This window comes from Vicia villosa, linkage group LG3 (genome assembly GCF_029867415.1).
Source record: "Vicia villosa cultivar HV-30 ecotype Madison, WI linkage group LG3, Vvil1.0, whole genome shotgun sequence".
Taxonomy (NCBI): Eukaryota; Viridiplantae; Streptophyta; class Magnoliopsida; order Fabales; family Fabaceae; genus Vicia; species Vicia villosa.
The window spans coordinates 148,004,215-148,020,982 of NC_081182.1; the positions used below are offsets into that span (position 1 = coordinate 148,004,215).

At 39.8% G+C, this 16,768-nt stretch overlaps 2 protein-coding genes across 2 annotated transcripts; both read right to left on the reverse strand.

Annotated features, from left to right (window-relative positions):
* Window positions 1–10,067: 10,067 nt before the first annotated feature.
* On the reverse strand, window positions 10,068–10,859 carry LOC131659140 (uncharacterized). Its single transcript, XM_058928373.1, has one exon. The coding sequence runs from the start codon at window positions 10,857–10,859 to the stop codon at window positions 10,068–10,070; it is 792 nt and encodes a 263-aa protein (XP_058784356.1).
* Window positions 10,860–15,149: 4,290 nt separating this feature from the next.
* On the reverse strand, window positions 15,150–16,553 carry LOC131659141 (uncharacterized). The gene has a single exon (XM_058928374.1). It carries the CDS (start codon window positions 16,551–16,553, stop codon window positions 15,150–15,152), a length of 1,404 nt encoding a protein of 467 aa, XP_058784357.1.
* Window positions 16,554–16,768: the final 215 nt, after the last annotated feature.

Sequence of the window (16,768 nt, forward strand, 5' to 3'; positions counted from 1 at the left end):
CATGCACCTTTGGAATGTCGCAGGTGCGTTACACAGTCCGAATGGCATTCGTCGATAAGCGAATGTGCCATAAGGACATGTGAATGTCGTCTTTTCTTGGTCATCAGGGTGGATAGGAATTTGGAAGAATCCTGAGTAACCATCCAAGTAGCAGAAATGAGAGTGTTTCACCAACCGTTCGAGCATTTGGTCTATAAATGGTAAAGGAAAATGGTCCTTACGAGTGGCTTTGTTTAGTTTTCTATAATCGATACACATTCGCCATCCAGTTTGAGTGCGTTGTGCTATAGATTCGCCTTTAGGGGTTGTAATAACAGTGACACCTCCTTTCTTAGGTACAACATGTACAGGACTTACCCATTTATTGTCACATATAGGGTATATGATTCCTGCTTCTAACAACTTTTGTACTTCCTTTTTCACTACATCGCTTAGAATTGGGTTAATCCGTCTTTGATGTTCTCTCGAGGTCTTACAGTCTTCCTCGAGCATAATGCGATGCATACAGATAGATAAACTTATTCCTTTTAGATCAGATATGTTATAGCCTAAAACGGTTGGGTATTTTCTAAGAACATTGAGCAGCTTTTCAGTTTCAATTTGTCCAAGATTAGCGTTAACTATAACAGGTCGCTCAAGTTCTTCATCTAGGAATTCATACCTTAAATCTTTGGGTAGTGTCTTAAGTTCTATGGCAGGTTTCTTCGGGAAAGGAATAGGATCAGGAGTTAATGCAAGGCATTCGCTCAGATTATTGTCTTGGTATTCCTCACGCCAGTTATCGTCCTCAAAAATAGGTGGCATTGGTATTTTCAACACTTTAGAATAGGTGTTTTGTTGTTTTTCCATTTCTTTAACGCATTCGTCAATAACGTTCAAGAAACAACACGAATCGTCTATGGCTGGGGCTTTAAAGAATTGGGAGAGAATAAACTCTACTTTCTCTTCACCTACCTCGAAAGTTAGCTTTCCTTTCTTCACATCTATAATGCTCCAGCAGTTGCTAGAAATGGTCTACCTAATATAATAGGGATATTAGAGTCTTCTTTAATGTCCATTATGATGAAGTCAGTGGGGATATAGAATTGTCCTATGCGAACAGGTACATTTTCGAGCATTCCTACGGGAAATTTAACAGATCGATCAGCTAATTGCAAAGACATCCTTGTCGGTCTCAATTCACCTAGTTTGAGTTTTTCACAAATGGATAAAGGCATTAAACTAACACTGGCTCCTAAATCACATAAGGCTTTGTCTATTACGAATTTCCCAATTACACAAGGTATAGAGATACTACCAGGGTCTTTTAGTTTAGGAGGCATGTTGTTTTGAATTATAGTGCTACACTCAGCAGTTAGCATAACAGTTTCATTCTCTACTATCTTCTTCTTATTGGACAAGATCTCCTTGAGGAACTTAGCATATGAGGGCATTTGGGTAATAGCTTCTGTGAAAGGAATGGTAACATTTAGTTGCTTCAGAAGCTCTACGAATTTCTTAAATTGGCCCTCATTCTTAGACTTAGCAAGTCTTGGAGGATATGGAATCGGTGGTTTATATGGTGGGGGAGGCACATAAGGTTTCTCCTTTTCAGATGCCTCTTCATTCTCATCCTCCTTTTCAGTTTCAGGTTGTTCTCTTGGTTTTTCAGTCGCTTTATCAGGTTTCTGATACATGGTTGGGTTCTGAAGCCTTGGATCGAAGTTCCACTTCGTAGTGTTATGGCATTAGCGTGTCCTTTAGGATTAGGTTGTGGTTGACCAGGAAACGATCCAGTAGGTACAGAAGTAGTTGCTTGTTGTTGGGCCACTTGAGAAATCTGAGTTTCTAACATCTTATTATGGGTCGCTAGGGCATCTACCTTAGTTGCTAATTGCTTCAATTGTTCACCGGTGTGAACATTTTGGTTAAGGAAATCTTACTTTGTTGAGCTTGGGTAGCAATAAAATTTTCCATCATAATTTCGAGGTTAGACTTTCTAGGAACATTAGGCATATTAGGGATGTTAGCAGCAGGTTTTTGGTAACCAGGCGGTACAGCAGGTGCTTGATTCGGTACAAACATAGCATTGTTATTTTTGTACGAAAAATTAGGATGATTCTTCCATCTAGGGTTGTAGGTGTTGGAATACGGATTCCCTTGAGCGTAGTTAACTTGATCAACCGAGACTCCTGCCAAAATAGCACAAGAACTCCACATAATTCGCAGTTTGGAGTTACGGCAGCCACGGTGGCTGCGGGTGGTAAGGTCAAGCTTTCTATCTTTTGGGTAAGGGAATCTACCTTAGCGTTCACTTTGTCTAGGCTACTAATTTCGTACATTCCGCCTTTTGTTTGAGATTTCTCCACAGGAGTTCTTTCGCTTCCCCATTGGTAATGATTTTGAGCCATGTTTCTGATCACTTGATAGGCTTCGTCATACGGCTTATCCATAAGTGTGCCACCAGTAGCGACATCTATTGACAACCTCGTGTTGTACAACAGTCCATTGTAAAATGTGTGAATGACGAGCCAGTCTTCTAATCTGTGATGTGGGCGCATTCGCATCATGTCCTTATATCGCTCCCATGTGTCGAAAAGAGATTCAGTGTCCTTTTGTCTGAATCCATTGATTTGGGCTCGTAATGCAGCTGTTTTGCTAGGAGGAAAATAACGTGCTAAGAAAATAGTCTTCAGTTCTTCCCACGTTGTGACAGAAGTTTGTGGCAAGGATTGCAACCAAGCCCAAGCTCTATCTCTCAGGGAGAAAGGAAAAAGACATAGTCTTATTGCATCGGCAGTTACTCCATTGGCTATCACGGTATCAGCAAATTGGATGAACTTTGTCAAATGTTCGTTAGGATCATCGGTTGGAACACCGGAAAATTGACGTTGTTGAATAGCTGATATCAATGACGGCTTCAGCTCGAAATCGTTTCGGTTAATAGCAGGGTTAACGATGCTCTTGTGGGGCTCTAATTCAGATGGGGTGGAATATTCTCTGAGTGGACGGTTTCACGGTCCTTCAGCCATTTCTACTTTCGGCTTGAGTTCTTCTTCGGATTCTTGGTCGGAGTCAGATTCTGACTTAGCGGCTGATTCCTTTTCGGAATCTGAGAGGGGAAAGGGAATGTTGTGATCTGAACAGTATTTCCTGATAGCTCGTCTTACGTTAATAAGACGCTCAGGTTCGCTCGTCGTTCGTATTAAGGTATCGCTTTTTGAGCGAGTACTTGGCATACAATCGACGTAAAACGAAAAATAAAATTGATTGCCTTAGTCTACCGTGCAACGTGTAAATCGCACTATTGACTAAAATCAGTCCCCGGCAATGGCGCCAAAAACTTGATCGGGATTTTATATAAGTCAATCGGGATATCGCTGCAAGTATACAGCTTAGTCGTTAAGTTTTAAAAGATATCGAACCCACAAGGACTGAGGGTCAAATAATACGGTCTTTCGTTGGAATTGGCAGCTAAGGCTTTTGATATTCGTTGGTTTAGAAATGAAACTTAATTAAACTAAGGTAAACAATAATTAATTAATCAGGTGTTTAGACACCGGTGTGCAATAGTCCAACTTCCGGGTTTAGCAACTTAATGGCATATTTTAAATAAATGTAGTCACTTTTCAGAATAAGTTATTCGAGTTAAAAACCTTTACCTCACACTTTCATGTTTATTGACTCAGATTATACTACCAGTCGTAAAGTCCGCTCTCGCTAAATCTTTACAAACTGAAAATAATTTTTGAAAGTCAAACAAAATATAATCAACTCTAAAGCGCTATCGCTGTATTTAGAGTTGATGTTCGATGACCACTATCCGGTAAAAACCTCACACTTTCGTTATTTTGATTTTAGACCTTAGGATGTAATTTACTTCCGTAAAAATGCGACTCAATATTAAAATAGGAAATCAGAACCAAAAAAAATGCTTTGTGGAAATTTAAGCCAAACAGTTACTAAACCTGTCCGTCTGAGACCTTACACACCGGTTCAATAATTTAGCCGGACATATTATATTCTTCAATCAAATAGGAAACAGAATATGAAGAAATTAACACAAGCATAGCAGTAGAATTATTAAACAGTGTAAGCAGGTAAAAGAAACCTGTAAACTGAATGATTAAACTGAGCTCTATGTTCCAAAGCTTCAAACAGGTTCAAGAAATTCTTCACGTAACAGTACAGCTTCGGAAATTAAATACTTAAACTAAACTAAGTGTAGTAATCCTTCAATGCAAAGAATTAATACTTTGGATGGTGAATTAAAAAGGGAACAAAGGTTCTGTGTGCAGAAATAACACTGGAAGCAAAAACTCAAAAACTGAAATTCGGTGCGGAGACGAGAGAGACTTCAGTTGTGATATCTTCTCCTTTTATATGCTTCATAAAATCAGGTTAACTCATATAATCAGTCTTCCACTTTCCTCATTTTTCGGATGCAGAACCGTCTCACGTTTTGCTGAGAAACAGGCGTAGTGGAAAAGGGGTTTGTGCCTAGGGGCACACGTGAGTGCCTAGGGGCACACGTGAGTGCCTAGGGGCACACTTCACAAACTTACATCCAGTTCCGAGAGGCACACTCTGAGTGCCTAGGGGCACACGTGAGTGCCTAGGGGCACACGTGAGTGCCTAGGGGCACACGTGATGTTTTGGCTCCTTGGATCTTCGTTCTGGGCTTTGCACATGGGCTTGGAACTTTTTGTATTTTTTTCCTTTTCTTCATTTTCTTTTTCTTGTTACTAACACCCCTATTGCTTATAATTTCCAATACTCGTGATTTATTTAAAGTTCCTGAAACAAATAACAAAACAGCATAAAACGATAATAAAATAAAATAATAACTAATTAAATGTTACGGATTGTGTCGTAATCGAGACCGATAATACGGTATAATTTCGTGTTATCAAACTCCCCTATGCTTAAATCTTTGCTTGTCCTCAAGCAAATAATTATAAGAAATCAATTTTTGAAAAAAATATTTTAAATGCAATTCATGGCATTACCCGAATTGTATAAGTCGCAATAACTTCAAAGCCACATATACGGTAAAAATACTGAAGAGTCACCAAATTTGCAAACCATTCTGAGTCACGACACTATAGCTCTCCCTAAACCTTTTTCGCCTAATTCTTACCCATTTTCATTCTAGCGCAATCACATTAAGCCCTTTACCTTAACATTCACATAGTAGGATAACCGGTTAGCGATTATGATCCCTGTCTTATCGTTTTCGCAACTGAGGAGTTCTGGTGCGTAAGGTTTTCGACTCCTTTTATTTATCCGTTAACAAATTGCGGGGGATCGAACCGTAGTTCGCCCTACCAAGTTCAGCACCAGAGAAAACTGAACCAATCTGCAGCGGTTGAAATATCATCATTATTATTTTTTTACCGGAATCAACACTGTTGGGCTAAACGACTGGGTGAGGATCATCTAACTTAGTTAGGTGCTGCCGTTAGTTAATAAAGTTTAATTAATAGCCTAGGGATCATTCACTTATATTCATCGGCTTCCTACGTAGTTCATGTCAAGATGGTGCCGACTGCTAAATAATCTACTCGGGGTAATTAAGAAGGTTCAAAGTCTAAGGTTTCGGTAAAGTGAATACTCAAAACGATTCAACAAGCGTGGGGTCCTAAAGTATTTGGACCGTACCTATCTTCAAGCGATTAGATCTATGTATTTAAACACACGAAATTTGCATTATGAACTCAAAAGTACACAATTTTATTCAAGGGAAATTGCGGGAAAGGGAAATTATGCTGGAAAATAAATCTACTAAGAAAAATAAAGGACATAAGGCATAAAATAGATTCCAACTCCCCTATGCTTATTCCAAGCATTGTCCTCAATGCTTATGCTACTGGTCGCCTTGGTCGGGAGGTGGTTGGATGTTAAAGTGATCATAAAGGCCATCCACCCGCATAGAAAGTGCATGCATTTGGTCGCTTAAATCACACATACCGTCGTTGGTCCAATTAGCATAGTCACGTTGCTCTTGTTGTATTTGTTGTGTCATGTCGGCGTTGTGGCGTACCATTTCGTCGTACATAAAGTCGAGCGTCATGGGGATATGCCTTATTCTTCCTCCTTGTGTATTTGAGGGACCAGCTTGATCTTCGGGTGGCATTTGCATGTTGTCTTGGTTGTTACCACCTTGTTGTTCTAATTCCTCCTCCATTTCGTCCACAGCCGCGTTGTCTTCTTGAATGATAGCTCCAGGAGCGGGTGCGTTTAAATCATAGAGCCAATTATTCAAAAACCTTGGATTGGTGCGTGCTCTATTTGGTAGTACGATACTTGGGACTTCTTTGTGGCCTACCATCAGCGTATATCCTCCAGCCACTCTGTTCTGAATTAAATGACCGGAACGACAGGCATTTCTTCTATAGCAATCCACAGGTTCAGCTTGATGGCTATGGACGTAACAAGACCGCCAATGCAAAATGGAGTAGTTCCGTCTCTTGAAATGAGGCTGTGGATATGTTGGAAAATGAAGGAGCTAGCGTTTATCCTCAATTCTTGTGAAAAACAACAGTGCATGATAAACAGCTCTCTTGCATTAACTTTGTTGTTATTGGAACGAGCCATGATGGTGTTGGATAGAATGCGGTGAAAATACCGTATTGTCGGGTTATGAATTTTAGAAGAAAATAGCTTATCCCATCCAGCAGGGCGTTCACCTGTTAGGCTCTCCCATATTCCGAATCCCAATGCCATCCAATTCACGTCAGAGGGAATACGATAGTGTACACCTGGAGTTCGCGGGAAATGGAACATGTCGCTCAACTGCGCTTGAGATAAAGAATATTCATTGTTGAGCAATCGAAAATGGGAGACACCGGATAGGTACATACCGTCACCGGGAGGGGTGATGTATGAAAAGGAACTTAAGAACTCCAAAGTCAGTGATTCAGTGGTAGGGTGCCTCAAATTACAAATGTAATCCAAGTTAGACCACAGCAGCATATCTCCTATATTAATTTCTTTTCTCGATATTCGCTTATCATGCCATTTTTTCGTTCTTTCTTTATAGATTCTAGCATTTTCATAAGCGTCTAATCTAAGCTCTTCTTATTCGTGAATGTCTAAGATTTGTTTTTCACCAGCGGCAGTGTAATTTAGATTAAGGGTTTTAATGGCCCAATAAGTTTTATGTTCGAGTTCTACCGGGAGGTGACAGGATTTACCATAGACTAATTTAAAAGGTGTGGTTCCGATGGGTGTTTTAAAAGAAGTTCTATATGCCCAAAGGGCCTCGGGTAGCTTAGAAGACCAGTCTTTTCTAGACGTAGCGACCGTTTTTTCTAAAATCTGTTTAATTTCTCTATTTGATACTTCAACTTGTCCACTCGTTTGTGGATGATAAGGTGTCGCTACGCGGTGGCGAACTCCATATATTAATAGAATTTTTTCTAGGATTTTTGATATGAAATGTGAGCCACCGTCACTAATCACTATTCTAGGGATGCCGAATCTAGGGAAGATGATGTTGTTAAAGAGTCGGATTACTACTCGCGTATCATTTGTAGGAGAGGCGACAGCCTCAATCCATTTCGATACATAGTCCACAGCGACGAGTATGTATTTTTTACAAAATGAAGAAGGAAACGACCCCATGAAGTCGATTCCCCACACATCAAAAACTTCGACTTCCAAAATGCCTTTCTGAGGCATCTCGTCTCGTCTTGATATATTGCCAGTGCGTTGGCACCGGTCGCAGTTTATAACGGCGATGTGGACGTCTTTCCATAGGGTTGGCCAAAAGAGACCAGCTTGTAAGATTTTAGCACAGGTCTTCGAGGTGCTTGCATGCCCTCCATAAGGGGCAGCATGACAGTGAGAAATTATACTTTCCACTTCCTCTTCAGGGACGCAATGACGGAAAATACCATCGGCTCCTCTCTTGAATAAAAGTGGTTCGTCCCAATAGTATTGTTTTATGTCATGGAAGAATTTCTTCTTTTGCTGGTAAGTTAGATCTGGCGGTAATACTTTAGCAGCTAAGTAGTTAACGAAATCAACGTACCAAGGTAATGTTGTGTTTGCTATAATTGCTTCTGCAATTTTTTCTACTTCGGTGGTATCTTCGTTTAGCGTTTGTTCAACTGAAGCGATGTCTAACTGGGCTAGAAGTCTCTCGTAAGGGAAATCACCATTGATATGGACATTATCCGGTTGGATTCCTTCCATTCTCGACAAGTGATCAGCAACCACATTCTCGGTGCCCTTTTTGTCTTTAATTTCAAGATCGAACTCTTGTAAGAGCAGGATCCATCTAAGAAGTCTTGGTTTGGCATCCTTTTTGGTTAATAGGTACCTAATAGCAGCGTGGTCAGTATAGATAATAATTTTTGCTCCCACTAAGTAAGATCGAAATTTGTCTAACGCGAATACGACAGCAAAGAGTTCCTTCTCTATAGTGAAGTAGTTCATCTGCGCATGGTCTAAGGTTCTACTAGCGTAATAGATGGCATGAAGCTTCTTAACTTTCCTTTGTCCTAAGACAGCTCCTACGGCATAATCACTCGCGTCACACATTATTTTAAAGGGTTCATTCCAATCTGGTGGTTGAATGGTTGGTGCAGATATTAATGCTTGTTTAAGAGTCTGAAAGGCTTCCACACATTTCTCATCGAATATGAATTCGACGTCTTTCATTAATAGCTCAGTTAGGGGTTTGGTTATCTTAGAGAAATCTCTGATAAAACGTCGGTAAAAACCGGCGGGTCCTAAAAAACTTCGTATTTCTCTAACGGTTTTCGGGGGTTGAAGGTTTTCTATGATTTCGATCTTAGCTTTATCAACTTCAATCCCTTTATCAGACACGATGTGTCCAAGTACGATTCCTTGTATTACCATGAAATGGCATTTTTCCCAGTTCAGCACTAAATTGACACTTACGCATCGTTTAAGTACCAGTTCAAGGTTCGAAAGACATCCTTCGAAACTTTCTCCACACACGGAGAAATCATCCATAAATACTTCCATCATGCCGTCTAGAAAATCGGAAAAGATTGACATCATGCACCTTTGGAATGTCGCAGGTGCGTTACACAGTCCGAATGGCATTCGTCGATAAGCGAATGTGCCATAAGGACATGTGAATGTCGTCTTTTCTTGGTCATCAGGGTGGATAGGAATTTGGAAGAATCCTGAGTAACCATCCAAGTAGCAGAAATGAGAGTGTTTCACCAACCGTTCGAGCATTTGGTCTATAAATGGTAAAGGAAAATGGTCCTTACGAGTGGCTTTGTTTAGTTTTCTATAATCGATACACATTCGCCATCCAGTTTGAGTGCGTTGTGCTATAGATTCGCCTTTAGGGGTTGTAATAACAGTGACACCTCCTTTCTTAGGTACAACATGTACAGGACTTACCCATTTATTGTCACATATAGGGTATATGATTCCTGCTTCTAACAACTTTTGTACTTCCTTTTTCACTACATCGCTTAGAATTGGGTTAATCCGTCTCTGATGTTCTCTCGAGGTCTTACAGTCTTCCTCGAGCATAATGCGATGCATACAGATAGATAAACTTATTCCTTTTAGATCAGATATGTTATAGCCTAAAACGGTTGGGTATTTTCTAAGAACATTGAGCAGCTTTTCAGTTTCAATTTGTCCAAGATTAGCGTTAACTATAACAGGTCGCTCAAGTTCTTCATCTAGGAATTCATACCTTAAATCTTTGGGTAGTGTCTTAAGTTCTATGGCAGGTTTCTTCGGGAAAGGAATAGGATCAGGAGTTAATGCAAGGCATTCGCTCAGATTATTGTCTTGGTATTCCTCACGCAAGTTATCGTCCTCAAAAATAGGTGGCATTGGTATTTTCAACACTTTAGAATAGGTGTTTTGTTGTTTTTCCATTTCTTTAACGCATTCGTCAATAACGTCCAAGAAACAACACGAATCGTCTATGGCTGGGGCTTTAAAGAATTGGGAGAGAATAAACTCTACTTTCTCTTCACCTACCTCGAAAGTTAGCTTTCCTTTCTTCACATCTATAATGGCTCCAGCAGTTGCTAGAAATGGTCTACCTAATATAATAGGGATATTAGAGTCTTCTTTAATGTCCATTATGATGAAGTCAGTGAGATATAGAATTGTCCTATGCGAACAGGTACATTTTCGAGCATTCCTACGGGAAATTTAACAGATCGATCAGCTAATTGCAAAGACATCCTTGTCGGTCTCAATTCACCTAGTTTGAGTTTTTCACAAATGGATAAAGGCATTAAACTAACACTGGCTCCTAAATCACATAAGGCTTTGTCTATTACAAATTTCCCAATTACACAAGGTATAGAGATACTACCAGGGTCTTTTAGTTTAGGAGGCACGTTGTTTTGAATTATAGTGTTACACTCAGCAGTTAGCGTAACAGTTTCATTCTCTACTATCTTCTTCTTATTGGACAAGATCTCCTTGAGGAACTTAGCATATGAGGGCATTTGGGTAATAGCTTCTATGAAAGGAATGGTAACATTTAGTTGCTTCAGAAGCTCTACGAATTTCTTAAATTGGCCCTCATTCTTAGACTTAGCAAGTCTTTGAGGATATGGAATCGGTGGTTTATATGGTGGGGGAGGCACATAAGGTTTCTCCTTTTCAGATGCCTCTTCATTCTCATCCTCCTTTTTAGTTTCAGGTTGTTCTCTTGGTTTTTCAGTCGCTTTATCAGGTTTCTGATACATGGTTGGGTTCTGAAGCCTTGGATCGATTGGTCCATCTAACTCAGTTCCACTTCGTAGTGTTATGGCATTAGCGTTTCCTTTAGGATTAGGTTGTGGTTGACCAGGAAACGATCCAGCAGGTACAGAATTAGTTGCTTGTTGTTGGGCCACTAGAGAAATCTGAGTTTCTAACATCTTATTATGGGTCGCTAGGGCATCTACCTTAGTTGCTAATTGCTTCAATTGTTCACCGGTGTGAACATTTTGGTTAAGGAAATCTTACTTTGTTGAGCTTGGGTAGCAATAAAATTTTCCATCATAATTTCGAGGTTAGACTTTCTAGGAACATTAGGCATATTAGGGATGTTAGCAGCAGGTTTTTGGTAACCAGGCGGTACAGCAGGTGCTTGATTCGGTACAAACATAGCGTTGTTATTTTTGTACGAAAAATTAGGATGATTCTTCCATCTAGGGTTGTAGGTGTTGGAATACAGATTCCCTTGAGCGTAGTTAACTTGATCAACCGAGACTCCTGCCAAAATAGCACAAGAACTCCACATAATTCGCAGTTTGGAGTTACGGCAGCCACGGTGGCTGCGGGTGGTAAGGTCAAGCTTTCTATCTTTTGGGTAAGGGAATCTACCTTAGCGTTCACTTTGTCTAGGCTACTAATTTCGTACATTCCGCCTTTTGTTTGAGATTTCTCCACAGGAGTTCTTTCGCTTCCCCATTGGTAATGATTTTGAGCCATGTTTTCGATCAGTTGATAGGCTTCGTCATACGGCTTATCCATAAGTGTGCCACCAGTAGCGACATCTATTGACAACCTCGTGTTGTACAACAGTCCATTGTAAAATGTGTGAATGACGAGCCAGTCTTCTAATCTGTGATGTGGGCGCATTCGCATCATGTCCTTATATCGCTCCCATGTGTCGAAAAGAGATTCAGTGTCCTTTTGTCTGAATCCATTGATTTGGGCTCGTAATGCAGCTGTTTTGCTAGGAGGAAAATAACGTGCTAAGAAAATAGTCTTCAGTTCTTCCCACATTGTGACAGAAGTTTGTTGCAAGGATTGCAACCAAGCCCAAGCTCTATCTCTCAGGGAGAAAGGAAAAAGACATAGTCTTATTGCATCGGCAGTTACTCCATTGGCTATCACGGTATCAGCAAATTGGATGAACTTTGTCAAATGTTCGTTAGGATCATCGGTTGGAACACCGGAAAATTGACGTTGTTGAATAGCTGATATCAATGACGGCTTCAGCTCGAAATCGTTTCGGTTAATAGCAGGGTTAACGATGCTCTTGTGGGGCTCTAATTCAGATGGGGTGGAATATTCTCTGAGTGGACGGTTTCACGGTCCTTCAGCCATTTCTACTTTCGGCTTGAGTTCTTCTTCGGATTCTTGGTCGGAGTCAGATTCTGACTTAGCGGCTGATTCCTTTTCGGAATCTGAGAGGGGAAAGGGAATGTTGTGATCTGAATAGTATTTCCTGATAGCTCGTCTTACGTTAATAAGACGCTCAGGTTCGCTCGTCGTTCGTATTAAGGTATCGCTTTTTGAGCGAGTACTTGGCATACAATCGACGTAAAACGAAAAATAAAATTGGTTGCCTTAGTCTACCGCGCAACGTGTAAATCGCACTATTGACTAAAATCAGTCCCCGGCAATGGCGCCAAAAACTTGATCGGGATTTTATATAAGTCAATCGGGATATCGCTGCAAGTATACAGCTTAGTCGTTAAGTTTTAAAAGATATCGAACCCACAAGGACTGAGGGTCAAATAATACGGTCTTTCGTTGCAATTGGCAGCTAAGGCTTTTGATATTCGTTGGTTTAGAAATGAAACTTAATTAAACTAAGGTAAACAATAATTAATTAATCAGCTGTTTAGACACCGGTGTGCAATAGTCCAACTTCCGGGTTTAGCAACTTAATGGCATATTTTAAATAAATGTAGTCACTTTTCAGAATAAGTTATTCGAGTTAAAAACCTTTACCTCACACTTTCATGTTTATTGACTCAGATTATACTACCAGTCCTAAAGTCCGCTCTCGCTAAATCTTTACAAACTGAAAATAATTTTTGAAAGTCGAACAAAATATAATCAACTCTAAAGCGCTATCGCTGTATTTAGAGTTGATGTTCGATGACCACTATCCGGTAAAAACCTCACACTTTCGTTATTTTGATTTTAGACCTTAGGATGTAATTTACTTCCGTAAAAATGCGACTCAATATTAAAATAGGAAATCAGAACCAAAAAAAATGCTTTGTGGAAATTTAAGCCAAACAGTTACTAAACCTGTCCGTCTGAGACCTTACACACCGGTTCAATAATTTAGCCGGACATATTATATTCTTCAATCAAATAGGAAACAGAATATGAAGAAATTAACACAAGCATAGCAGTAGAATTATTAAACAGTGTAAGCATGTAAAAGAAACCTGTAAACTGAATGATTAAACTGAGCTCTATGTTCCAAAGCTTCAAACAGGTTCAAGCAATTCTTCACGTAACAGTACAGCTTCGGAAATTAAATACTTAAACTAAACTAAGTGTAGTAATCCTTCAATGCAAAGAATTACTACTTTGGATGGTGAATTAAAAAGGGAACAAAGGTTCTGTGTGCAGAAATAACACTGGAAGCAAAAACTCTAAAACTGAAATTCGGTGTGGAGACGAGAGAGACTTCAGTTGTGATATCTTCTCCTTTTATATGCTTCATAAAATCAGGTTAACTCGTATAATCAGTCTTCCACTTTCCTCATTTTTCGGATGCAGAACCGTCTCACATTTTGCTGAGAAACAGGCGTAAAAATAGTGGAAAAGGGGTTTGTGCCTAGGGGCACACGTGAGTGCCTAGGGGCACACTTCACAAACTTACATCCAGTTCCGAGAGGCACACTCTGAGTGCCTAGGGGCACACGTGATGTTTTGGCTCCTTGGATCTTCGATCTGGGCTTTGCACATGGGCTTGGAACTTTTTGTATTTTTTCCTTTTCTTCATTTTCTTTTTCTTGTTACTAACACCCCTATTGCTCATTATTTCCAATACTCGAGATTTATTTAAAGTTCTTGAAACAAATAACAAAACAGCATAAAACCATAATAAATTAAAATAATAACTAATTAAATGTTACAGATTGTGTCGTAAACGAGACCGATAATACGGTATAATTTCGTGTTATCAGTAGGTACCTAATGGCTGCGTGGTCGGTGTAAACTATTATCTTTGCTCCTATCAGATAGGAACAATACTTAACTAACACGAAGACCACGACCAAGAGTTCCTTTTCGGTTGTGGCATAATTCATTTGCGCAGGGTCTAAGGTCCTACTTGCGTAGTATATTGCGTGTAGTTTCTTATCTTTCCTTTGGCCTAAGACCGCTCCTACGGCATAGTCACTTGCATCACACATGATTTCAAATGGTAACCTCCAATCGGGTGGATGCATTATGGGTGCAGATATGAGGGCTATCTTTAGTACTTCAAAGGCTTCTAAACATTCATTGTTGAAATTAAACTCGACGTCTTTCATTAGGAGGTTGGTTAGAGGTTTAGAGATCTTAGAGAAGTTCTTTATAAATCTTCTGTAGAAACCTGCGTGTCCTAAGAAGCTCTATATTTCTCTAACTGTTTTTGGGGGTTGGAGGTTCTCTATTACTTTGATCTTTGCTTTATCAACTTCAAACCCTCTTTCGGAGACGACATGTCCGAGTACTATCCCTTGTTTAACCATAAAGTGACACTTTTCCCAGTTTAGGACGAGGTTAACTTGTACACATCTGTCCAATACTTTTTCTAGATTTGAAAGATATCCTCTGAAATCCTCCCCACATACAGAGAAGTCATCCATAAAGACTTCCATGATGTTGTCTATGTAGTCAGCGAAAATTGACATCATGCATTTGTGAAATGTTGCAGGGGCGTTACATAATCCGAACGGCATTCGTCTATAAGTAAATGTTCAATAAGGGCACGTGAAGGTTGTTTTCTCTTGGTCATCAGGGTGAATTGGGATTTGAAAGAATCCTGAGTAACCATCCAGGTAGCAGTAATAGGAGTGTTTTGCTAAGCGTTCGAGCATTTGGTCAATAAAGGGAAGAGGGAAATGGTCTTTCCTTGTGGCTTTGTTCAATTTACAATAGTCAATACACATTCTCGCACCAATCACCACTCTTTCAGCGATAGATTCGCCTGACTTATTTACGGTAACTGTTACGCCTCCTTTCTTTGGCACGCAATGGACCAGACTTACCCACTGACTATTAGAGATTGGATATATAGTTCCTGTATTTAGAAGTTTGGTAACTTCATCTTTAACTACTGTGCTCAGGATAGGGTTAATCCTCCTTTGATGTTCCCTAGAGGGTTTGCAATCTTCCTCCAACATGATGCAATACATACATATGAAAGGGCTTATTCCTTTCACATCGGCAATGTTATATCCTAACGCAGTCGGGTATTTTCTTAACACTTATAACAGTTTTTCAGTTTCAGTTCCTCCTAACTCTGCGTTGACTATTACTGGTCTTTTGAGCTCATTGTCTAGGAATTCATATCTAAGAGTCTTGGGTAATGGCTTAAGGTCCAAGGTTGGTTTCTTAGGGCAAGGCATAGGGTTGGGTGTTAAAGCTAAGCATTCGCTTAAGCTATCGTCTCGATATTCTGAACGCCAATTGTCATCTTCGAAAATCAAGGGCATTGGAATCTTTATAACTTCAGAGTAATATTCTTCTAATAATCCTATCTCTCTTACACATTCATCAATAACGTCCACCAGATAGCATGTATCTTCTATAGCTGGGGCTTGAAGGAATTGTGTTAGAATAAATTCGACCTTCTCCTCATCTACTTCGAATGTCAACTTGCCTTTCTTTACGCCTATAATAGCTCCAGCTGTGGCCAGAAACGGTCTTCCTAAAATTATAGGGGTATTGACGTCTTCCTTTATGTCCATAATTATGAAATATGTAGGAATGTAGAATTGTCCGATGCGGACGGGTACATTTTGAAGAACACCTACAAGATACTTAACAGAACGGTCTGCAAGTTGTACTGACATTTTGGTTGGTCTTAGGTCTCCCATGTTAAGTTTCTTGCAAATGGACAAAGGGATTAGGCTAATACTAGCTCCTAAGTCGCACAGAGCTTTGTCTATGACAGATTTTCCTATATTGCAAGGTATGGAGAAACTTCCTGGGTCTTTCATCTTAGGTGGCATTTTATTTTGGATTATTGCACTGCATTCGGCGGTGAGTGTTACGGTCTCATTGTCTTCTATTTTTTTCTTATTCGATAGGATTTCTTTTAGAAATTTAGCATATGAGGGAATTTGTGTAATAGCTTCTGTAAAAGGAATTGTAATGTTCAATTGTTTAAGAAGTTCTACAAATTTCTTAAACTGCCCTATGCTTTTAGATTTTTTGAATCTTTGAGGGTACAAAATAGGTGGTTTATAGGGTGGTGGAGGTACATATGGCGCTTCTTTTTCCTCTGTCTCGCCTTCCTTGGCCTCTTTCTTTTTTGGGTTACTTGGTTTATCTTTGGGTCCACTTTCCTCCTCAGTTGTTTTACTAGGGCTTTGGAACATAGCAGAGTTTTTAAGCCTAGGGTCAGTCGGTTTGTCCATCTCTCTACCACTTCGCAGAATAATAGCATGAGCATGTCCTTTCGGATTCGGTTGTGGCTTTCCAGGAAATGTCCCGGCAGGTGCTGCAGTAGGTGCTTGTTGTTGTGCCACTTGAGAGATTTGTGTTTCAAGCATCTTATTGTGAATGGCCAACGCGTCTACTTTAGTCGCTAACTGTTTGATTTGCTCATTGGTGTGTACGTTTTGGTTTAGAAAAACCTTATTAGTCTGAGTTTGAGTGGTTGTCATACCCCAAAATTTGCCCATCTTATTTCTCTTAAATCAAACTCATATCAAAGTTCAAGGCTCAAAGACACCCCTCCTAAACAATGGTTCAAGAAATTAGGGTTTTGGTCTCTTTGAAGAAAAAGAATGAATCAAAGGCTCCAAGGAATTTCATATGGCTTATGATGTTTCAAACTATCTCCATGACAAAATTCAGGTCCTAATTCAAAGGATTGACC

Excerpts from the sequence above, each read along its gene's own strand:
- LOC131659140 (XM_058928373.1), bottom strand. The coding sequence starts at position 10,859 with ATGTTAGAAACTCAGATTTCTCTAGTGGCCCAACAACAAGCAACTAAT.
- LOC131659141 (XM_058928374.1), bottom strand. The coding sequence starts at position 16,553 with ATGACAACCACTCAAACTCAGACTAATAAGGTTTTTCTAAACCAAAAC.